At 42.1% G+C, this 25,985-nt stretch overlaps 1 protein-coding gene across 1 annotated transcript in view; it reads left to right on the forward strand.

Annotated features, from left to right (window-relative positions):
* scube1 (signal peptide, CUB domain, EGF-like 1) overlaps positions 1–25,985 on the forward strand; it is an 84,446-nt gene that overhangs the window by 13,094 nt on the left and 45,367 nt on the right. The window contains 2 exon segments of the mRNA XM_029462164.1: positions 6,183–6,308; positions 17,108–17,242. Coding sequence (XP_029318024.1) covers positions 6,183–6,308; positions 17,108–17,242 — 261 coding nt within the window.

Consider the following 25,985-nt stretch of genomic DNA (forward strand, 5'->3'; position numbering starts at 1 on the left):
TCGAGTGTCCGAATGTGTAACGTGTAAATGTATCTATTATCCATTATTTTACCAGGTCGTGCAAAGCAACCCAACAAAAACAAATGTATAAATAAAGTCAGAAGTATGGTCATTTTACCCTTGACTTCTTTACAAACGGTCTTCTTTTTGTAACCAGAGGAAGAGCCCCCTGCTTAGATATTAGAAAATACCATTTTAAAAAGTCCCGCATTGCCTTCGCTTTTCAGACTCAGAGGTTGCCGCCTTGTCTTGAAGCAGGGTTGAGCCCTACTGTACATGTGCTGTAAAACCAAAACTATGAGAGAAAAAGCCAAAGAGCTCTGTTAAACTGCAGAGCTGGGTAATAATGTGTGGGTTTGTCACATAACATGTGATTTAATGATGATATGAAAATATACTTCAATGGAGCTGTGAAGGACCAGTTGAGTGAATTTGCATGTTTTGTAGTACAAATTGCCTATATTGCCCCCCTCCTCCTAACCCAACTGCTCTGCTTCAAACTTGTTTACTGTTAGAGCCACGCTCATTTGCACAATGATTCCCTCATCAAAGTGCAGAAGTTTCACACCATTTACTGGAAACTAATCTGGTGTCGCTTTAAAGTACACAGGAAAAATGTGTAGGCTAACGCATAATAGCTGCAGACATTTAGCTCCAACCACCTCAGAGACAAAACAATATCGCATTAAATTGGGCTTGAATGCATTTCTTCAACTGTTTCTTCCAGATATTGCAAATGTGTAGTTTCTTTCGTGCTTTGGTCTGCCTTAACACGTAGCACCTCATATATTTTCTTATTAAAAAATCATAAAATGATATTCTACATGGCATCGAAACAGCATTTAGCTCACAGAAACCTGCAGACATGCTTGCAGTACTGTTATAAGAATCCCCTCCTCTCCCTTTCTCCTCCTTTACTCCCATCTGTCCAGTCAGGGGGCGTGGGGCTGTCAGTGAAGGCGCCTAATTCACTTGATGAGACGTGGAGCATAAGCGATTCCCCGGCAATTAGAAAACGTGCGTATGAGAGCGGAAGCAGCTGAAGCTGTCGGGGCACCGCTGTCAGATGTCAACAACAGCTCAGGGGCAGGAAGTGGCACCGTTTGGGGCCAACTTAGACCCTACGAGGCACCTTCCTCCTCCCTCCACCAACCTCTCCCACCTCACTCTAATCTCTCTAACGCATGCTTCAAACCTTCATCACCCCAACATAACCACCATTCAACCAGTTTATCCTCCTGTATTTTCTCATGACAAGCAGAAACCCCTAGAATACTTCAATTGAATTGGTTGAATTGCATGTATCGTATGTGCTCATGTTAAATGAAGGTTTTACCCACATTATCGGTGATTGTTGGGCACTACAAGTAAGCCTCAGACTAATCAGAATCAGCAGTCTTTGAGGAAAAGATTGCCACATTTTGTGCGCTGTTCGGTCATCACGTCTCGCCCTTCTGACCCCATCTTCAAGTGTAGCCATTCAGAACAGCTATAAACACTTTTTCCACATGTGGTCGGACAACCTTTTGAAGGACCTACCGGTAGTTTGTTTTTGCATACCCCGGCCTTAAGATGGGGACAGATGTTGTGTAATACACTATATTGGAACATAAAATAATGGAGTACAGAGACTAAATGTAATCTATATTGTAGTCTACCACTACTTGAAAAAGAAACTGGTTGTATAGTGCCTGAGCCAAAACCCATAGGAAATACTTTTAACTTTAGATGTTTTGATTTTCAGTTACGGCCAGATAGATGTACTCCCTACGGTTCAGGTCTGTTTTGATACTCCGATACAGTGAACCAGTATGGATTTGTCCATTCAAACTCTGCCCATTTTACACATATGATAAATGTCAGTGACTCTGCAGGAGCGTAGTCGATTCTGATATCACCAGGGTATATCTTATGTTGGCCTTGCTAACTATACATTTTTAACAGAAAGGCTGTGTTTCAAACTGGGCAGGAGTTTATAAGCTGCTACTGAAAAATATTCTGTTGGTTGCATTATGGGAAATGTGGGATTCAGTGTTTTTTGAGCGAGTCTGGGGACTAAGAGTCAGAATATCTAAGCCTCTGCTGCTTTGATTTTGACAATTGTTTCAAAAAAATCTAAATGATAATAAAGTCAAATCAAATCCGTAAGTCACACCTTCCCCTGGGATCTAAAGACTCAATCATGTGATCATGTCTTAAGGGCAGGTGTGACTCTCCCCAGCCTTCAGCTCTGCCCCAGACAACATCCACACTAGTGTTTTCAGGTGTGTTTTTGTAAACCCTCGTTCCTCCTGTTGTTTTCATCAAACAACATTTTGAACTACGGTTAATTTTTTAAATGCTAAACCAGTTTAGTTCAAAAGGAAGGCCGAAACAGAGAGAAGAAGATGTGTTTCAAATTGAACCAACGCAGTGTGAATGTAGTCTCAGTCTGCCTGTTTGAAACGATTCAGGCACCAATTAATCACCTGCTGCTTTTCATTCACCCTCAGTGGTGAGCCTCTCTTCCCCTCAGTAGTTCTAGTCTTTACCTTCTCCCTTCATCTCTGACAGATGAAAAGCAGAGCACAGAGGAAGTGCCACATCGTGCTGAACCACGCCATCTGAGCTGGCAGCACAGCAAAGTGTCCAAACAACCTTTCCCCAAACAGTCGCCCATTCCAGCTCACCCTAATTGGTTGCAAATGCCTTTTAGGATGAGCCAGTGACGTGAGGAGTTTGTATACACAAGGCTCAGGCTCTTAAATTCCCTCATGATTGTTTTTTATGTTTTCCATACCATTAAGATAAATTCTGGCTGTTCTTACACACAAATGCAGCTCAATTAAAGCAGTTTTTTAGAGCAGGTTCATTATTTCATGTTACAGTATTTAGACTTGTTATTAATCTTCTCATCTAACGCTTGCGAGTATGTCTGGATGTGAGTATTCCTTTAAACCCCTATCATGCCGGAGTGGTCCTTCAAGAACAGAGACTGGGTCCCTTTTTCAGAGATCAGACAAACAGAATTAAAATGCGCTGATGTGTGTTGGCCTGTGTAATTGGCTTCTGGTAAACATGTCTCTGGCGCTTCATGGTGCCGAATGTGGCATTGATTTGGCTTTTGTCATGCTGGTTTCTAACCAAGTGAAACCTCTCAGATGAGGAACTTTTCATGTTTATGTTTTCCTGCTTTTGGACTTTTCAAAGCGTTCATACTCAAGCCCAAATCACGATGTTAATCATCTGAACGGAAGTGTTTTGTGGGTAGAAGGTCTCTGTGATTCGTGTGGTAAACAATTGTGCTTGATTGTTTTTTTGTTTGTGCATTTGTAGTGTGTGAGTGCATTCATTTGTCCATTCTCATGTCTGCACTAGTAGTATGTGAGTCAGTATTCACATATGTATTGTTTTCTGTGTGCGTGATAACATTTGCATGTTTTCTGGTGTGCCCGTGCATTCTGTACAATTGTGTGTTTGTATATGCTCAGTGTCCAGGTCTGGGTTATGTCCACATGCAGGATGTGTAGACTGAGAGCCATGTCTGTGTGTTTAAGTGTGTGTTGTCCATCGTCGCTGTATGCCACAATTGTAGGACTTTGCATGTGGTAAGGTTTAGGCTACTAAAACCCTTTGGTTAAAGTGAGGGAGTTTTGGTTAAATATTTAAAAAGTTGGGGCTACACGATAGCTGAGGATTTAGGGTGCATAGCACTTGGGCACAATGCCTTGAGGAGCTTGTCCTGGCTGGCCGGACCATTTGCTGCATGTCATTTTCCTATTCTTTTTCCCCACATGTCTTGTCTCTCTCCACTATAGCTGTCAAATAAAGGTAGAAAATGGCCCAAAAAGATTTAATAAAAAAAAAAAAATCTATCTATCTATCTTTGAATGAACTAACCCTTTAGATTAGGGCTGACTGCTCAACTTCAGGTGCTTCAGGACTTCTTCTGAATGATTACCTCACAGCTCAACGTTGTAGTAAACTCATCAAACATATCAGATTGTCACATAAGATTTACTCGAGTTTCATTGAAGAGTCAAAATGCTACAGAGAATGAGGCGAGTTGGAATACTAATTGTAATTTCTGCGTGTTAAAACTCGAACACCTTGTAATATTGAGTATGTTTAGTTGAATTAGTTTTAGAGGCTGTAGTTTGTGATTTACCATTGGATTACATGATATATGTAACACCTGCAAGGGGAGGGAGGTGTCTGTGACTTAATTCTCAATATACCTTCATTGATATCAGCCGGCAGATTGTCAGACATGCTAAAGGACAAGTAGACAGACTGACAAACTGACTGACAGGCAGACGAGTAGGCATTTAAGCTAGCAGGTATGTAAGTGGAATGTTGACAGACAACAGCCATGGTGTGAAGTGAAATGAGAGGCAGAAAGGGAGAGAGGTTGGGGGACGGGAAGAGAGTGAAGGATGGGACAATGTAGAGTTAAATGCCACAAGTGACTTTGTATTCATCAAACTGACATCCTATTTGGCTCAAAGAAGAGAACAAGCCATCCAACATGGTCAGATCCAGCATAACGTCTGGGTGCCGGAATCGAGAAGCCCAGGCAGATACCTGCACTGTGTCATCCTCAGAATGGAGGGGGGAGGAGGAGGATGTGGGCTGGGGTCTTCCTCGCTGCCTGCCGGATCTCCTGCTGTTCACACGGAGGGGGAGGACTGTTTGTTTAAGTGGCTCCGCATGGCAACCACTTGTGAGCCGGTCCTGTGAAAGCCTCCGCTGGCTCAGCATGGAGGTGGGGAGGGTGCATCCCCAGACGAATAAACACCGGCTGACACTTTCCTCTCCTTCCTCGCTCAAGACCCAACTGCCCCCCTCACCCCTTCCTGAGTATCTCCCATTACTGCACTGAAATGCTGCCGGGGAAATACATTAATTGGAATCCAAACTTGTTAGGATGCATGTCTCAGGCTTTTTATCATCTCTCTCCCCTTCTACTAACATGCTGTAATAATACTGTCACCAGCCACTTTATTTAGCTGCTCTGACTGATGTGCAGACATGAGTATCCTCTGCAATATTGAAGGTTTCAAGGGCACAACAGAGGCATGTGACACAAATAAAAACACAAGAACTGTTCAAGAATGAATCCCAGCTGTGGCTTCAGAAAAAGGAACATAAGCCTCTACATCAGGGGTGGGGAACCTCCGGCCTCTGGGCCGTATACGGCCCCCGAGACCATTTGATCCGGCCCTCGAGGTAATTCATAAACACACGCAAAAAAATAAACTAGAATAGAACTAGAATAAAAATCTAGACAGCAATACACGGGCGATTGACTGTTTTTCCTGGCCAAGATCAGGGTCCTTGAACACAACACGAGCGGAACGTGCCATCACGTGGTCACGTCATGTCAAAAAACTTCAATATTAAACGAGATGGTCATTGACATCAGTGAACGCAGCGTGGCGAGTGTAACAAAGAGAAAGCTGGATGCAGAATGTCGCACTTTCCAGGAGAAATGGACGAACGATTATTTCTTTGAGGAAGTAAAAGTTCAGTGTGCCTAGTTTGTGCGGACGGGCTTGCAGTGAAACACGAAACATGTCAAACTGCACGAGCTGAAAGGACGAGTGCGTTTGGATAAAGTTAACGCTCTTCGGCGGAGTCTGGTCCAACAAGCAGCTCTTTGCAGAGCGTAACATACAAACATGGAGAGATAGAGAGGTAGACCACCACACCAAGAACAGACTATTCCACCACTGCCATGTGCAATACTCACTTTATTTTCTATCACCAAGTACCACTTGGTACTTATATTATTTTTTATTCTATTTAATTATTGTTTACTGCCTTTATACTTCATATGTTCTTTTGCTGTGACAAGATACACTTCCCCGTTGTCAGACTAATAAAGGATTACAAAGATAAAACTGTTGCATTGAACTACTAATGCAATGTATTACTACTACTAATTGTTTTCTGATAAAACAGAAAGATACAGGATAAAAAAGTTGCTTTTTTGCACAGCATAAAAGAAAAGTGAAATGTATGGGCTGTGTCTTAAAATTGTTTTGCAGAGGTTATGAGTTCAATAATTAGTATGGCCCTCGAAGGAGGTTGTAAAAAAATAAAAGGTTCCCCACCCCTGCTCTACATCTAGTCTGACAACAACAGCAGTGAGAACCTAAACTACTGAAACAATAAGTAACACAACCACCTTTCTCTTTCAGACATGGACGAGTGTGAGAACGACTACAATGGAGGCTGTGTCCATGAATGCATCAACATACCTGGCAACTACAGGTGCACCTGCTACGATGGATTCATGCTGGCCCACGACGGACACAACTGTCAGGGTAAGAACAGTCTTAAATACATTCCTCCGCTATTTGTGTGTGTTACCAGAGTTGATGGACTTGATTGACGGATGGATGGACTATGACTATAGTGACGACTATGTACAAAAGAGTCATGTCTTGTGGTAAGACATCACACTGGTCCAAATCATACGCCCTAAAGGTCTTGTTGTTTACTTCTGATCTTGGCAAATGGCAACATCTTTGATTTTTATATATCAAAAACCATAAATGTGGCATCATGGGATTTTCATCTGGATATGTTAATGCTCAATGGAACTGAAGAATAAAAAATCAAGCGCTTTCCATTAGTCTTCAAAATAATTATAGACTGTAGACCTATGGTAAGTCTGCTGTGTGTCAACAGATCTATCCTCGGTGTGTGTGTGTGTGTGTGTGTGTGTGTTTGTGTGTCTATGCATCCATCTGATACAGTGTATGATTGTGAATAGATATGTCTGTCGGTCTGTGCTTAAGAGAGTATGCTTTAGGGTGCGTGGATGTTCCTGTGTGTGTGTGTGTGTGTGTCCCTGTAAGCCTGCCTGGCTCAGCTTGCCTTTATCCGGAGAGTCCTTCTGTCATCGTTTGGAGGGTTTCCATTATCTGTGTTGTTTTGTGCTTGTTTCTCTGAACTGTTGGGAGGGCGTTCGGGGTTAAAGAGTTCTCCTACAGAGATATCTGGCTGTGCTTTATTACAGACGGATCCAGCCCATTTAGCCCCAGTGCTGCGTTATTGACTTAGTGTCAGTCAGAGTAATGTTTTTTTCTGCCCTGTGCAACACGTAGTTCTGCACGGATGTGCTCAAACACATTTCATCCCGTCAGTCCTCCACTGCTGACTGACGAGAGCGAAATACAATCAGGAACATAAAAAACATGTAGTTATGGATGTGTCTTTGGTGGGATATGTTTTGGCATTTGTAAGTGTTGTAGCTCATTCTTTGAGCCTTTGGAGAGAGTAAGTGAAGATTGAGCGCTAAAAGCAGCAGCCAGCCGTGCAGAGTAGCTGCTGAGTTGTGGATTCCCCTCACAGGGATGACTATCAGACAGCTGATATAAAGCAGAGTTAAAGACGCCCTGACATCAGAATTCAAATGTTCCTCCATACACAAACAAGGGCCAAAGATGTTACATGAAAACACTATTAAATATCTATAAAGCTTCTGCAGTTGGACAGACAAGTCAAGTAGGCATCTTCCAAAGTTATAGTCTTTTTAGTTCCAAATTCTCTTTTTGTGTTTCCCTGGACACTGTCTGCGATGGAGGGATGTAACACCAAGAGCAAAACTTGTACTGTAACGCTCACGTCTCAAGACGGCGAGATGCAGACACAGATTCATTGGAAGAATTTAAATAAGTGTTTACAGTGGCAGTTTTTATCATTGAAAAGGCAAACAACAAAAGTATATAAACGCAGTCCATTTCTACAAAACTCCATCAAACAATGTAGGCCAGTAATAATTTAAAATAAATATTGGCACGTCTGCTCACTGCAGGGCATAATAAACATAATATATTGTTTTCTTTAAGACAACATCTAGTGGTCAATAAAGGCACTGCAGTTAAAAGCATTCTCACAAGAGCTTTAGCTATGGTTGCCTCAGTATCCAGAATCTCACACAATGAAGCTGGTGTGTAAAATGTGATCATACTGAGACACATGATGGAAATTAAACGACTATAAAAATGTATCCGGTTGTTAAAGAAACAGACATTTGCCAGTATTCCATGTTGGAGCAGTGGGTTTGAGAGACATTGACTGTATAATTGTGTATGACAGTGTTATGTGTTGTTTATTTACTGCCTGTTAGTCTGTAAATGGGCCCTGACTGTCTACAGCCGATAGCTCACTGGTTAGCTGCTATGTCGTTCTATGTGTTGTGGTTTACTAAAGAGAAGTGGCGTAAGGTTAGTGGGATTTCACCGCACATGTTTGTGCCGCTAATTCAAACGATACCAACCAACGAGTCATGTGAGAACTGCCATCACCTGCTCTTTACGGCCCGGCGAGAGGAAGCCAGCCCGCGTCTGATTTTAACCCAGAGACTTGCTTTATTGGATGTTCTCTGGATGCAGCCTTAAACAACCTCTGATAATTAAAACAGGGTAAGTAAGTTCAAACAAGGCAGCAAAGCGTAAAATCAGACACAAGCTTGGTGTCACAACCAAAGGCAGTACATGCTATGTATCCTTTCTTTTGTTTCTTTGTTGGACTCCCATTTCGCCATCATGTATTTATTATCCCCTTATTTTAAATTTCATTTCCTCCTTTTTTTGTCTCCTCTGTTTCTTCTTTTCTTCCCATTTTCTTTTACCCTTTCATCCATTCATTCTTTTCTTTCCTCCATTCCTCTCCTCTCCTTCTTTGTCTCACTTTTTTCTTGTTCCAATATCCCTCCCTTCGTCCTTTCCTTCCATTATGTCCTTCTTTCTTTCTTTCTTTCCTTCACTTTCATTCTCATTAGCTGCCACATATTCTTGCTTCTTTATTTCATTCACTTCCTCTCCTGTCTCCTCTGCTCTTTTGTTTCCTCTCCTTTTTTTAAACTGCGATGTATAGTGCTGTAACTAGTACATGGTAGGAAATAGGCATAGGTTTTAATAAAGGAGGTAGAAATGTCCTCTTCCCCTTTCTTTTTCCAGACTGATGGAGGAGACACTACCTCACTGCCCCCCTCTCTCTATTACTGTATCATCTTCTCTCTCTCTCTCTCTCTCTCTCTCTCTCTCTCTCTCTCTCTCTCTCTCTCTCTCTCTCTCTCTCTCTCTCTCTCTCTCTCTCTCTCCTCTCTCTCTCTCTCTCTCTCTCTCTCTCTCTTTGCTTTTACGGTCTCCCTGCCTGTCATGCTCTGCCTATTTTTCCATCTCCTCTCAGTATTTGTCTTTTTCTGTCTTTCTCTCTCCTTTTCTTCCTCTGCTCTGTTACACTCTTCTGTCTGTCTGCTGACCTCGTACTAACTTTCATCTAATTACCCTAATTGCTGTCTGGTGTCCTTTCCTTTTTCTTCTTCTCTCCCATCACATTTTAAATGTATTTGTCAGACAGATCACTGACTAGACATTCAACCCTCATGAGGTAACAGAGGTAGCAGAGGAGTCAGTGTGGTCTGATTGCATGATGGGGTGGTGTGTTCTTTATACTATGACAGTTTTACTACACTTAGACAAAAGAAATTGCAATATACAGTGAAGGAAATAAGTATTTGATCCCTTGCTGATTATTATAAAGAAATGAACAGTCTATCATTTTAATGGTAGGTGTATTTTAACAGTGAGAAATTTAAATTGATTTGCATTTAATGGTGTGAAATAAGTATTTGATCCCCTTGCAAAACATGACTTAGCACTTGGTGGAGAAACACTTGTTGGCCAGCACAGAGGTCAGACGTTTCTTGTAGTCACCAGGTTTGCGCACAATCTCAGGAGAGATTAAGGTCCACTCCTCTGTGCAGATCCTCTCCAAATCCTTCAGGTTTCGAGGCTGATGTTTGGCAACTCGAAGCTTCAGCTCCCTCCACAGAACTTCTATTCCACTCCATGACCTCAATGTGCTTCTTCTTTAGCCACTCCTTTGTTGCCTGTTTAGGGTCATTGTCGTGCTGGAAGACCCATCCATGACCCATTTTCAGTGTTCTGGCTGAGGAAAGGAGGTTATCGGCCAAGATGTTACGGTACATGGCCCCATCCATCCTCCTCTCGATGCGGTGAAGTCGTCCTGTCCCCTTAGCAGAGAAATATCCCCAAAGCATAATGTTTCTACCTCCATGCTTGACGGTGAGGATGGTGTTCTTGAGGTTATAGTCAGCATTTCTCTTCCTCCAAACACGGCGTGTCGAGTTGATGCCAAAGATCTCAATGTTGGTCTCATCTGACCACATCACCTTCTCCCAAGCCTTCTCTGCATCATTCAGATGTTCATTGGAAGCTTCAGACGGGCCTGTACTTGTGCCTTCTGGAGCAGGGGGACCTGGCGGGCGCTGCAGGATTTTAATCCATTACGGCGTAGTGTGTTACCAATAGTTTTCTTGGTGACTGTGGTCCCAGCTGCCTTGAGATCATTAACAAGTTCCTCCCGTGTAGTTCTTGGCTGATCCCACATCGTTCTCATGATCATCGATACCCCACTAGGCGAGATCTTGCGTGGAGCCCCTGACCGAGGGTGAATGATGGTCATTTTGTGTTTCTTCCATTTTCGATTAATTGCACCAACAGTTCGTCAACTGAGGGTTAACAAGGTCGATCTGCACTTTGGCGAGTTTTGAGAAAAACGCATTTGAAAATTCAACAGTTCATAACGTGGACACTATAAAACCAATTCCAACCAATTCTGACATATCACATGCTACACACTAGGTAGTGAAATTAAGACTATTTGGGCCATCCAATGCAGTGCATTATGGGTAGAAACTAAACTAATTTTGCAGATAGGCCTTTGTGGTTCCAAAGGTCCATCTAACATTTCCCCACCCGAAAATTTTATGCAACTTAGCTTCATTTTAAGCTCTAAAAATGTTTACACAAGTTCCACGTGGCAGGAAACTTAAAAGTGAAAAATTATATTTGCTAATAAAACTGAATTTTTAAGACTTTTTATTAAACTACTAATGATCTTAACTTGAACTACTATCTACTAGATTACATACATATAGAACAGTTGGCAGCAAAACGTTTTGAATAAGTTATTCCTGTGCTTAAAATGATCACGTGATTCATTTCCCGCTCTGCTATTGGTCGTCAGCAGATAGACCTTTGTGATACTAAAATTATGCTTGAATATGTGGAGATAGACCTTTGTAGATCTCACTGACTCAGCAAATATATACAAAATCTGCATAAATGAGTGAGGCAGATAGACCCTGTTAACTTTAAAGCCGTTTGAGACATAGACCTCAAATGTGTCCAATTTGTCAGATAGACCTTATTAATCCTCAGTTGACGAGTTTTCTCCTTCTCACCAGCTGCTTGCTGATGGTCTTGTAGCCCATTTCAGCCTTGTGCAGGTCTTTGGTCTTGTTCATGGTGGAGAGGTTGGATTCTGATTGATTGATTCTGTGGACAGGTGTCTTTATACAGATTGATATTAGGAGTACTGTCTTAAAGCGAAATGACTCATCTAACCGGTCTGTCGGAGCCAGAATTCTTGTTGGGGATCAAATACTTATTTCACATCATTAAATGCAAATCAATTTATATCTTTTATATGATGTAGATTTCTGGATTTTCTTTTTGATATTCTGTCTCTCACAGTTAAAATACACCTACCATTAAATGTATAGACTGTTAATTTCTTTATAAGTGGGCAAACTTACAAAATCGGCAAGGGATCAAATACTTATTTCCTTTACTGTACATCGCCCTGCTTACAGTATTGCAATATATTGAATCTTAACCCCTGTGTCATGATGTGTATTGTATCTTTACTTTGAGTAAAACGTACAGTATTTCCATCTGAAATGTAGCAGAGTACACGTGTAAAGTATCAGCAAATGGAACTACTCAAAGAGAAGTACCAAACTTACAGTATGCCAATAATGTTTCATGGTACCGTCAGCAGCTGGAGGCCTTAGACTTGCTGAAGCTGTAAACAGCAAATGATTAATACAATTGTCTTCTGTGCACTGTGCGAACGAAGCATCCTGCTTTTCCTCATGCAACACTATGATGTTTGCACAGCAGCATCTTTGAATGTTCAGGCAGCATGCAGGGCTCAGAGGAGAAAACTTGATGGATAGTTTTTGGATGTTAATAAAGTTGTTGATGATCTCAATTTGGACTTAGTGATTGGTCTAGACTACGTCTGATACTCTGACAGATTTTCTCCTAAATCTGTCACAAGCTTTGGCAAGTGTTGGCAAGCTGGTTGATTGCCAACACGTCCAAAAGTGATGCAAGATAATACGACATCAGAACTGAGAGCCTTCCTTTTAGACAAGTCATATTGTCTTCTAGATAATAAATGCGGCTGTGATTGTATAGGAGCAAAGGGAGATCAAGATTCATTCAAAGCAAATATATTTGGTTTGGTTTTGAAGAAGCCTTTGTTTGTGTATTTTGCAATAGAACAGACACAATGTTATCACTGTTCATAATGAGTTTAAGACACTAGCCATTTTTCTAGATCAGCTGTTAAAAACTACCATAAGCAAATCAAGGGATTTTATATGGTGGAATATAACGATATTATTTGATTAGTATTGTAATTGTATTGCATGGTCTCAGTTTGCTGTGTGTTAAGTTAAGAAGAAAATTGCTTCCTGAAGTGCACCAGACAAAACCAGCGTGTTTGTAAGCAAAGGTGTTGTTGAGATGACTCATAGTTTTAATAGGATCCTGTATCATGCTGCGTACTCTGATGCCAGCTGTTTGTTTTTGTACTCTTGGAACATTGGAACACAATGCTTCAGTTTTCAAACCCTGTCAATTAAAGAATATATATAATAGGATTGCTGGGATTATTAGGTTAAACTACAGGTATGATGCGTGTTATGTAGGCTCTATATTTAGCCCACTTTGAAAGGATATGTACAGTACAACACTGCAGATTGGGTAATGCGTTCCTGTGTATTGACTCATGGATACCATATCATCACCAGCCTCTGATGCTTTATGTTTACTGTCATCACTAACTATAGAGACAAATCGTGCCCTGTGATGCATGGTAACCGTATAAACAGAACTTTGAGACTGACATGTCGGCCTGTTGTCAAACCGCAGCTCCAACCTTGGTCTTCACGCTGCTCGTCAACAATGTCTCACTCTGAAGTGTCTCATTCAGCAGGAGATTTACTGTATGAATGAGGGCACACGAACGCACACGCTCCCTCTCTCATCCCATTTATGCATTCATACACTCAATTAATACTGTCAGTCTGTGTACATACAGAGACACAGAGTGTCTCATCTCTGGTATGACGAGCTGTCATAACATCGCACGTTAGCGCCGTGGCCTGAATCAGCTGCGATGAGTTCAAAGATGCTGTTAATTAAAATCATATGTCTTCCATGACTGGTAGAAATTAATGACCCGCTAACTGTGACCGTTCTGCTTTGTGACTCATTAATCATATAATGTTATATTCCTCAGAAGACATTTGTTGTAGTGAGCTTCTGGGTTCAAGTCCCTAAGTTTGACAGCAGCAGAGCTAAACACAGTTGGAGAGGAAATGAGCGTCGGTGTAAGTTAACCCTTCAGATTGACGCTCTTAAATGTACTTGGAGTAAACTGCAGCGTCAAAGTGCACCATCTCCATTTGAAACATTTGTGTCCAACTTGTTTGTTTCTCCGTCAAAGTTCACACTCAATTTATTCCTCATTTTTCTCACACGCTCTGGGCCTGCCTGTGAAAAACAATAAAGACTTTGTGGCTTTTAATAGACCCAAAGCATGATTTTCTGAAACCTCAGAACCTTGTGGTGTTCTGAATGAGCCTTGGATGACAAACTACACTTTAGAAAATGTGTTGAAAGAAAAGAATAAATCACTTTTGTGTCTCCAGGAAGTCACTCCATCATGTCCCAGATGCACTGTGTCAACAAGTTAGGGCACTAATTGATTTAAGATTGCCTAATTGTACTCTGATTAAAGAGCAGTCCTGTTTGGTTCCTTTCTTCCTTTTGAATTTTGACTTTATTTATTTGCTTTTGGCATGGACACAGCTGGGCTCAATGTGTCGATCGTTCGGTGCCCTCTGTGAATGTCTGGCGCGCTTACGTGAGTTTATTTTCCTTCCGACGCGTCCTTTTCATTCCACGGCGAGATCTGAGAGGTGGCTACACAGCGGGAGTCAGCGACCGCAGCGTGTCACAGAGAGGTCCAACATGTAACCGACAGGAGGTGGGAGACAAGACGGAAGGGGAGGGAAGGGGCAGATAAACTGAGGCAAAGTTTAAAAAGCCCACATGGTGCTATCCGATACACATTCATGAAAGCCACTTCATTTATTTAAAAATAAGAGACCCAAAAGTTTAGCAAATGAAAGGATAGTTTCACAATCTTGAAACATTTTTCTCACTGTAGTAATTCCTCTTGTTCATAATGATCATGACCCTCCTAATGTAAGATAAGGGACAACATCCACAGTCAACCTTCTGCGCAAAAGTTGTATTCAAACTTTATCTTAAGTTAATTTGAAGCGTCAGCTCTCTGGGTTACACAGATGAAGTGGCTGTTTTCCAAAGTTACAGTCTTTTAAGGTCACAATTCCCTCTTTATGTTTCTATCCCTGCACTGCAGCTCAACAGGGACACAGTCTCGGAATAAAACTTATACTAAAAATAATTTAACTTTGGAAGATATCGTCTTGAATTGCCTCATATCAGCTAAATTTAAGAATAAGGACCATGTCCCCCATCTCTTACATTATAATCATAGGGATCACTGGACAGCCAGTACGGACAGGAAGAACAGTTGCAACCACCAAACCCACACTTTCAATGTGGTTTCCCTCATGATTAACATTTCTAGAAGTCTTTACATGAACTTCTCCTAAATGAATGTCATTTTTCACTTGTTTGCATCTTCACTCACAAGTCTCCCCTCGAGCCTACCCACCCTCACTCTACACCCCCCTCTCTCTCCCCTCCCTTCTTTTCTTCACTTCCCTCCAGCCTCACTATGCTCCTACACACACACACACACATAACCAATGTCAAGCACATCCTCGTTGTGTCTAAACAAAATTTTACGCAAGTTTACACAAGCACAATCAAACAAAACTTCCAAAATGGCCTGTGGCCATTTCTACATTTTATGCAGAAATGTTGGAAGAGATCAATTGGACTCTCTCTCTCTCTCTCTCTCTCCTTCTCTCTCTCTCTCTCTCTCTCTCTCTCTCTCTCTCTGTATCTCTCTCTCTTCTCTTGTCTCTCTCTGTCTCTGTCTCTCTCTGTCTCCCTCTCTCTCGCTCTGTCTCGCTCTGTCTCTCTCTGTCTCTCTCTCTCTCTCTCTGTCTCTCTGTCTCTCTGTCTCACTCTCTCTCTCTGTGTCTCTCTGTCTGTCTGTCTGTCTGTCTCTCTCTCTTTCTCTCTCTTCATCACTCTCTCTCTTCATCACTCTCTCTCCTCTCTCTCTCTCTCTCTCTCTCTCTCTCTCTCTCTCTCTCTCTCTCTCTTCATCACTCTCTCTTTTCCTCCAGCCTGAAAATTCAATGCATCAGTCATATTAATGACATCTGTTTAAACCATGACATTTGCTTAAAACAGTGTTAGGAAGTGAAATAAAAACAAAGCTCAGAGTTCAGCGAGGACACATGGAGTTGTGCAGCACTAATACTGCAGTATATTTACACAGGAACTGGAGGTTTATGGGTGTATGAGTCCAGGACAGAATGAAGTCAGCTTCAAATTTAATTGCTTTCTCATTCATGCACCATCCAGCGTACATTCAGTGAAAATGATGGCGGAGATGATGGGGCACTTTGAATGGATTTGTGGGAAGCTCTGTAGTTACCGGTAGAGTGAGCAGTTGCCAATTGTTGGCAACAGCTATATACAGTAACTACAGCAGTATCTGTTTATCTCTGCACTGTGCACAACCACTCTTCTTTTGCCCTTTGAAATAGTTCAGTGTAGAGCTCTTTAACCTGGAGGAGCATCAGTGCTTAGAGCTGATCTCCTTTCTCCTTAAATCCATGTAGGGGCCGCTTCATAAAACAGATAGACGAGAAAAGATGAACATGTTGACAAAATAATAGTGTATGTGGTGTAGTGTGGCGTGCTCTCCTGCGGATGCTCCATCTGTATTACTGGCTCTCCAAGCAGCGTGAGGCAAGAAGGAAAAGTGTGTTTAACATTGACAACTGAGGGTAGATTAGGAGCAAAAGACTAGTATTTCTCCCCTCTCCTGCCCTCCTCCTCCTCTTCTTCTCTTCCACCAGGGTTAACATGATAGTAAACACACTGTCTCTCTCCACACACTGTTAACTCTTAAAGGTTCCCTTCACTCCCTAAGGGTTTTACAAGTAGACAAGTGAGTGTCCAGGTAAAGCTACAAATGAAATGTCTCAGGAGCTGAGAAGACCCAAGACATTATGTCCTGGTTTGATGGTCATGGTTAGATAAAAGCGTCTCAGCTAGACAAACAAGGCTGGACATAAGGTTCAGCACGATCAAAGCCAAGTTATAAATACTCTCAGAGAGGCTATTTGTCTCTTTGTCTTTCTGTATGTCGTTTCTTCATTCTTCACAGTATGGGTATGTTTGTGTAACCTGTCTGCACTGTCTGCTAGGTCAACCTCAGAACCTCAGACTAAACACAATGGAAAGTTATCCCAGTCAGGAACTGGGTTTATACACACACACACACACACACGCACACACACACACGCACACAACGCACACTCCTGTTTGATCCCTGTTTAAAAAGTCAGTCGAGGGTGTTACATGTTCGCAGTTCACTTGAGCCCCATCAAAATGCCCCATTGGAAATTTACTGGCCTTTCAGCGGCACAGTGGGGCCCTATAAACACACTTGTGCAACAGTATGTGAAAATAGTGTAGATGCACACATTATCAGACCCCTGTTACCACCTAGTGCCCGGAGTTTGATTCAGCCACCCATGGTACCAGTATGAGACGCCTGGTAGGACACCCTGTCTGCCCTCTGTGTGTGCGTGTGTGTGTCTGTGTATGCACGCGTAGCCCTCACATTCCTGACTCCGGTGTCATCCCTTTCATCGAACATTTTCCGGCACATAAACTTTAATTGACACATGTTTGTTTATGAAGCCTAATTTGCTGCTATTCCACTGTGCTTCCTTGGCTGACTTTATCTCTCCCTCTGTGTCTCTCCATCCTAACAGATGTCGACGAGTGTGCGGACAACAACGGTGGATGCCAGCAAGTGTGTGTCAACACCATGGGGAGCTACGAGTGTCAGTGCACAGAGGGCTTCTTCCTCAGCGACAACCAGCATACCTGCATCCACCGCTCTGATGGTAAGACTGGAACAGAGACAGACAGTACTGTGAGAGAGCTTTTCCAATCTTTGCAAACACTCAAAGCGCTTTACAGCACATGTCAGCATTCACACACATTCATAAAGAGGCAGAGGCTACCATACAAGGTGCCACATGCTCTTCAGTAGGGATAAACATTCACACGCACACACTCACACACCGTTGGCCATCGGGAGCAATTTGGGGTTTATTATCTTGCCCGAGGACACTTGGACATGTTGACAGCAGGGGCCGGGGATCGAACCGCCGACCCTCCGTTTAGTGATGCATCCATGCTTATTGGAACCCTGAAGAGTTATGATTTCTGATTATGATAACATTATGAGGACATATCTCAGCAACCGTCGAATGGATTACCATGATTTTAGGTGCAGATATAAATGGATGAATGAGTCCTAATGGCTTCTTGATCGCCTGACTGGTTTAGTATTCAAATATTTCATGGATTGCCATGAAATTGGGTTCAGACGTTGATGTCCCACTCATACGCATACAGATATGTAGTGCTGTTATCAGGTCTAAATTTAAATGAGTAATTTATGACCAAATGCAAAACTAATGACATTCCCATTGAGTCCTAGCTAACATGCTAAACTAAGATGTTGAACATAATAAACATTACCCCTGCTAAAGAGCAGCATGTCAGCACTGTCGATCATGTTGGCATGCTAAAGCGTTGAAACCAGCCTGCTCCAGACCCAACCCTTTTCTCTAATTTGGATTTGGAATTAAAAAGGAAATCCCTTCAGTAAACTTTGAAAAGATTCATGTGATATTGTCCAGGGGACTGTTCAATGGTTTGATCACTTCCACGTTGATCCTTTTGAACATTATGAAGCTGCTTCAGTCTTGAAATGGATCTCCCCTCATTTACGTCCCTGCTCTCTGCTGTCAACTCATTGCCTCCTAGGTCAGTTGCCCTCCACACCCACATGGGCATTTGATTTCTTAAAAATCGTTTGACCCCACTACCCCTTACATCCCTGACCCATTACGCCTGTCACATTTAATTTATGGGCTCATTCTGCAGCAGCGAGGGGTGCTGAAGGAGCAGTGATCCCGAGCTGAGGCGGGGTTGCCGTCTCCTCCCCTCTACACCCACAAACACATTCTCTAAACACAATGCCCACATGCATGCGACTGTGAATGGGGACAGTGTGGCAGGGAAGTTCAAACACAGATGAGAGGACAGACATCTGTCATCTTTGCAAAGGCACAAAAAGAAACATAGGAGGAATGTGTTGAGGGATGAAGACTGAGGGGGAGGAGAGAGAGATCAAATACAGGAAGAGGCTGCTAAAGAGTGACTTCTCCCTTATCCTCTCCTTCTTCTCCCTGGTGCGGCTCACAGTGTCGGTGTGCTCAGTGTGAAGGTGTGTTAGGAGCCAGTGTCAGGATGTTAGAGGATTCTGTGTGGACACATTCAGAGGTAAAAGGGATGCAGAAATAGAAGTGTGTTTGCTCACTGGAAACCCCACAAACCAGCATGTGAATACATCTCCCTTTTGCACTCTCTCTTTTCCTCTCCTTCAAAACTATTTCCGAGGGATTTGGGATAGAATTAAGGTGACAGCCATTGAGAGTTCTCACTTTGTATGGGGGGTTAGCAAAGCTGCACAACAAAGAAGCTAATTTAATTACCAAATTGTACCGACTAATTTCCACTTTTTAGCAATAATAAAAAAGGATCTTTTAAATTCCTTATGCTTTAAAAAGGGCTAAACATATTTTAATAAACCATATATTTGTGTTTATCCAATTAATTGTACAAAATAATATATATATTTTGTACATCAAAGCAGTTACTGTGTCAATATGTGTAATTCCTGCTCCTGTCAGAGGGATGTTCTCTGTAAGCACGCAGTGAAGATGCTTGTGGTATACTCCGGTTGCGCCGCTCTGGCAGGCTGTTCTGAGCATTTAACCACCACCACACAGCCCCCCCCCCCACCCCGTACAGAAATCCTCAATCAGACACTTGTCTCCTCTCCTTCATCCTGCACAGGAATAGCAGCAGCATCACGGTGTCCCACAGGAATCTCCTCGCACATGTTTTTCCATCTTCCCCTACCATGGCCCACTTCTCTCCCTTCTTCATCTCTTTTTATTCCCTCTATTTATTTCATCTTCCAAAGGTTTCACCTTAAACCATATAAGGATATCTCACATTCGATCTGACAACATACAGGTATTCACATACTGTACAATGTTAAGCTGACGCATTATAAACGTGGTGTAATAAGAAGGCTGGGAGAAAAGTAAAACAATGAGAACATATTTGCGCATCTTTCTTTCTCTGGTGCGGCTCTATCTGTTCTTGTTCTTTTATATATATATACTGTGTATATGTGTGTATATAGTGGGATTTACTTGTAAAGGAGTTTTTTACATTGTAGTATTGGTACCTATACTTAAGTTAAGGATCTGAGCACTTTACCTCAGATCATCTAATTTAGATGAATCTTCAACCAAAACGTTTTTTGGAAATTGACCATAATGATCAAATGATCAATATGAATCTGTACGTTTGAGGGTTATTGGTGATTTTGGTTGGGTTCAGGGTACACTTTTGATCCATGGTTTACTTTATGTATAAAAGCAAAGCAAAGCTCTACATACAACGGGGCTTTTAATTGGCTTGTATGTGATGATGTGCATCCTGGCAAGTGACAGCCAGTCTGCTCAAGAAGTTTAGCAGGAAATATGAGATAAGCCTTTATTGATCCCCAGAGATCGTCTGCTGTTAATCTCACCTTCACGTGCCAACTTTACCATAAGTGCAGGTAGATACAAATGATGTGTGTTTGTGTGTATGTAAGCACAGGGCAGTGTGTGCGTGTGCGAAGGAGAGACAGTTTGTGTTAGATTGTTGCTTTGCATGTGGTAAGTGTCTGCTCACGGCTCATTTCTTTCTCCCTGACACTCGCCTGGAGGATAATAAAGCCTAGCAACAATTGTTTGTTCCATTATGGTGTGTTTCCACTCTGTTGTGCTTCACAGCTCTGTCTAAAGCACATCCAGGCGAGAACTTGACTTTGGCCCGCTAGCTCCCCATCTCAAGTTGGGAAACAGCTCCCACAGCAAATGTTCCTGATCTGTCATGATGTGGGAGGGCTATGACCACACGAGTCAAGTATGGCTCACAGGCCCAACGGCAACGTGCACGTAGAATGGAGAAGCTCATTTCCAGTTTGGGAAATTTGGGAATCTCTAAAATGGAGGATCTGGCTCGTCGATGAACGTTTTGGGTTACCTGCTGCCCTTGAAAAAGGATGTGTGCTGAGATTGTGCCATCAACAATTGTAGTGTAGGTGTGTGTGATCTGCAGCAAGAGTGCAGAGTTTGATTAGTTACAGTATTAAATATGAAATTGATGCCTCCGAGCTTTCTCCATGTCTGATTTATTAATTGTAGTCAATGTAGTCCCCGCCAAAGTAGAGTGAAAACAATACGCTTGTAAATTCTTCTATGAGCTCAACACCAAAATTCCTGGCAAAGTTGAAGTTGGCAGTAAGTTGGGAATTTTAAACACCATCTCCCGTGGACGCCATGCCTGGCGCTACAAGAGAATGTTTGGTCGCAGGAGTCTCTGTGAACTGTGGAACACGTTGACGAGGCGATTCTTAAGAGTGGACTGTGGGCAAGAACAAGAAACCATTTTGATCAGAAAACAATTGAGAAAGAAGCCTAATACTGTGAGAAATGTTACTTTGTTTTATTTTGAAGTACATTTTTTTTTTAGATGCCCTTATGTTCAAGTTTTGACCTCACAGTTAGAAAAAGGCGGCTGCTGAGCCACGTGGGTATAAGCACAGTGCCGGGTGGAGAAAGTGTGAGATTTATGAACCCGTCTGCAGCTCTGGAAGGCTATACATGATGGTAGGGATTACAATTAACGGGGAGGCTATGGGCCGATGCTATGGTGCTCCAACATGCAGGGCACAATGTAGTGCAGTGGAACAGCTGTTACATCTTGTACAACCTTAAGGCTGAAAATAACAATTACTTTCATTATTTGGATTAATTAATTGGAGTTTTATTCCTGATGAATCAATTATTTAAAAAATACTTAAAATCACAGTTTTAAAAAGCCCAAGATGTTACTAACAGTCCAGAAACCAAAGATATGAAAGACAAAGCAGCAAATCGTCAGCGTTGAGGCGCTGGGACCAAAGAATGTTTGGCATTGGTATCCTAGTAACACTTTACTTACTAAATCTATAAAGAAAAGTCTAAATAGCATTTATATGCAGTTAATACACATTTACTAAAGGTTCATAACATACCACAATGTAAGCAGATACACAGCTATTTAAAAGTGTTTATTAATATACATAATCTGTCAAGAATCATGTCTCCTATTAAGACATTTTATATTATTTATTATTTACTACTATGTTGTCATTCATCATCTGTCCTCCATTTAACGGTGCCCACAGGAGGACTTATAGTTATTTACAAATACTGCTTACAACTACATTATAGTGTGTTTCATGTGTTGCTTGTGAGTGCTAAATTAAATGGGGAGGGGACTTAAAGTAAAGTGTTGCCATTATTTGAAATTATGACATAGCTCCCACAAAGTTATATTTATACAGTGTGCTATGTGTTGAGAGAGAGAGGAAGGCAAAGAGAGCAATGGATTGTGGGAGCATGGGATGGGGGAGTTGTAAATGTTGGGGGAGAGAAAGAGAAAAATAAACACCGAGAGACAAACAAAGTGGAGTGGACCAATGGAAGCTGCATGCGTTTATTTGGAGTTGTGTGAGGAGAGGAAGCAGACTGAGGCTGAGGCTGCTGCCGTCCTCACACACACACACACACACGCACACACACACACACACACCGAGAGACACAGATTCATAGACATGCATTCATGCACAAAACCTCACACACTCACCAACATGCACATGCTTCATGAAGGAGGAATTCTCACTTTAAACAAACCAAAGCAGGAAATTGGAGGTACAGGGAGCTTTTAAATGACGGCCCAGGGGCATGTGGGAACTCTTAAGTACAGGGAGCTCTGTCTACCTGGCTGTTATCATCATCAATTACAAACATCATCAAAAGCCAGAAACACTACACCTGTCATACGCCTAAACACTTAGACCTCAGTGTGTCTGTAAAATACTGTAAATCCTCACCAGTGGATATTTAAGAAACCCTAATGTGTGTAGAAGCACTTCTTTCATCTGTATTATTCTGTTTTAACAATGTAAAAGCCCCACAGGTAAACGTTTGACCAAAGCATAAGGTTATAAGTTTAGAGTTTGACTTAATAAAAGAGTCTAGTACAGTAGGAATGATAGAAGGTTGTTTTGGTGGTCAGAATAGTACTTGCCCACGAGCTCTGGTTTGGTACCACCAGTCTTCTCATGTAGCCACCTTTTTAATTGTCATGCACTCGGTAAAAACGCGGTTTGTTTATTTCTCATCTAGACACACAGTCAGTTGGTGAATAAGGAATAGAGCAGATGATGTACAGATATACTGTTCTGTGCAATGGCTCTGGGGCAGTGGTTCTTCAATCTTTTGATTGTTTGGTAACACTTTATTTCACCAAAGTCAGAATCATCTTCTACCTTCCATGAATATTCCATGCTGAAAACTCTGACAATGTCTTGCTGCGGACTAAAGGGGTAACCAAACACGTACGCCACTTGAACATGCAAGGTCATCTTCAAAACAATCTGAATTGGACACAAAATACATTGCAAAGTGTTCAATTATCCTAAATGGGATCAATAAAGTAGATCTTCTCTGAGACTGCAATAAATGAGCTAAGACCCTGAATGGAGCTGGTTTTATCCTTTAATGTTTGTCCTGTCCCGGGTCTCTCAGCACCGAGTGAAACCTTGAAGTGGAGTGGTCTCTGTTTGTGTCTGTTACATGTTTAATTGTTGTTGCGTGTGAGTGTGTCAAACCGTACCAAGCATCTGTCTGAATTCTGTTTGAACGCTGTGAAGCTGAAGGTGTTTACTTCGACGTGAACTCTGCTCGAAACAACGACGGTCCGTTCTAGGCCGATCCCCCCCCCCCCCCCCCCCCCTGTCCACACACCCACACGCACACTCATACACACTGGGTCATCAGAGCATGGTGGGGGTGCTGAAAGTGACTAATGCTTTCCTTCCCAAACACCCGCTCTTCCTTCATTTTATAAATACTTTGTTTAAATATTATTCCAGCATGTGATTTTAACTTCAAGCTCTAATAACTCAGCAATCTCTCTCTCTTTGAGGTAAATATGAGTTATTTACCTGCAAGCGGAAGGTGGAATCCACGTTTTAATCCTCTGTTCTGCTCCCCCCGCCCCCCCAAAAGCTACCTCCGCTATACTTTTAGGCCAGAGTTTGTTTGTGGTCAGTGGAAATGTTTATTACGAGGGCGTGGAGATGACCTGGTGTGAAGCTGCTGCTCAGTAGCAAACAAAGGAAACATGGGGAGTGGACTGTTGGAATTAAACCACACACATATACGCATGAAGTAAACGTCCTCCTGTCTCCTCTTTTCCCAGCCTTTTACAGGAAACTAACATCTGCCTCAGCCGGAACCCGTCTGATACACACACTCGCATACACTTTGTAGTCATACTATTTCAGTTAACAAGGATTGTGTGAATCAAACAGTTCCTCAAAAGTTTTTCCTCTCTTTAACGTTAGCAGCTGGACTCTGTTAACATAACACACTGAACTCTAGTTCGCCTGCTCTCTTGCCTCCATGTAAACGTTTCTGCTTTGATGTCATAGCTGTTGCTCAGAGGACACAAGTAAGGCTTGTGTATTTAAAGAACCGTACCTGGGCTTTGCGGCCAAATTAAATATGCTTTACGTGACTGCTGACCATTTCCCCAAAAAGCACCATCAGTTTAAGACATATTTCCTGCCTCCCAGGCCGCCTTTGGTATCAGTTCATTTCAGTACATTGTGAAAACCAACTTGCAGGAGCTTCATTGATATAGCTAATCCATCACAGTGATGCTATTTTGTCGTGCTGACATCGCAAGCAAGCAGGAAATACCGTGAATGCAGGATCCTGGGAATCGTAGTTTTTGAGTATGCACCTATATATTGGCATAATAAAGATGCTTATGTTAGTATTTTACTCAAACCGCTGCTGTGCCTATGTACGGCCTCACGTAAACTATGCAGAGGATTCAACAAGTGTAGAGTATTGAGTGCAGAAGATGGCCGTACAATATCTATGAACAATGCTCCAGTTCTCATTCTCTTCTATATTCCTATATCCTGCTTATTGCTTCCTTGCCAATGCACACAGTTATAACTTCAGGTTAGCTCCTCATAAAGATGATCTTCCACATAGCCACTGGGTTGTAATATTGTTAAAAGGATATTAAAACAGAGGATCAAATGTCTCTTTTTCCACCTCAAATTGAATGCATGTTTAAGACAAATTATTGCTGAACTAATGTTAAGTAGCATTTGATCTTCACAGTTACTGTAAATAAAAGGAAAGGACTGTCGAGGCAGTTTGCTAGCAGTTGTTAGTTGTTCCTCTAAATTAAGAGCACATTTCCGGTCACAAAGGGGATTTTGCTACTTGTCCCCTCTCTCTGTTATTGCTCTGGGCGTGTACATTTTCTTTTTGGATTCACTGAAGCGGAGGGTAAACACAGTATTTTTGTTCCAGGTTTCACAACCATTCACTACCAAGCTTTAGTTGTGTTTGCTCTGGAAGAACAGGGCCCGCTGCTTGTTTAGTGCTTTAATTCAGCTAGTTTCCCTTCAAATCTCACAATGACAAACACAAAAGCTTGGTTTTGTGTTTGTTACTGTAGTTATTCTTAAAATGAAAGTTCTAATGGCATACAGTGTGGATGCTAAAATGCACAGTCCTCCTACTGTGATGCGTGTGAAGTTGGAGTGAAATACAGAAAGAGAAAGCAAAAGAATGAGGGAGAGGGATGTGTGTGAGTGTGTTTGAAGAAGAGATTGGGGAGGGTTATTAGAAAGGCACAGTCCTTATTTAAAGGAGTTCAATGCAGCCAGTTGAAGAAAAGCTCTCATTGAAATTCATGGCTTAGCACCTATAGCACTGTGGTTTGAGCAGACCAGTGAGAGAGACACACAGCCAGCGTCTGACAGATTTCAATTAAAACGGCATTTACAAGAGCATGGATGGAAAAGTGGAAGGAAGGCGGAGGGGGGGGGATACGGTCGAGGAGGGGTTTTTATTCTGTCTGGTGAGCTTTTCACGTCAATACTCGTACAGAATTATTTGTCTCGCTTCGTTATTTAACTCTTCCGCTTTTTGCAACCAAATTCCGTTGGTTTAATTACCCAGATCCAGACACCAAAGTTAATGAAAAACTCAAACCCTTCAACCTTCATTTAAAACATTGCCGTTCCATGCTGCAATGCAAATTTTTATCTACGCCAAAGGTCCGATTTTAACGTCAGCCTCTCAGAAATGAAAAGGCCTCTTACATGGGAAAGAGACATTTAGAAAGAGGCAGAGGCTATTATCTCCACTAACAGTAACAGGCTAATGAAAAGTAGGTACAACAGGATCGCACATTAACTATACACAAGGCACTGCACATCACAAAGCAGTGATGTAACAGCTTCTCTCTGCAGTCTGCAGCAGTGTTTTCTTTCCAGAGGAAGCTGTTACAGCCGTATAAATTGTTCCTGTTTGATAGAGCGTTGGAGGCTTTTTAAAAGCTTCATTTAAAAGAGCCCTTTTAAGTGGAGTTCTT

The sequence above is a fragment of the Cottoperca gobio genome, chromosome 23, assembly GCF_900634415.1.
Source record: "Cottoperca gobio chromosome 23, fCotGob3.1, whole genome shotgun sequence".
NCBI classification, from domain to species: Eukaryota; Metazoa; Chordata; class Actinopteri; order Perciformes; family Bovichtidae; genus Cottoperca; species Cottoperca gobio.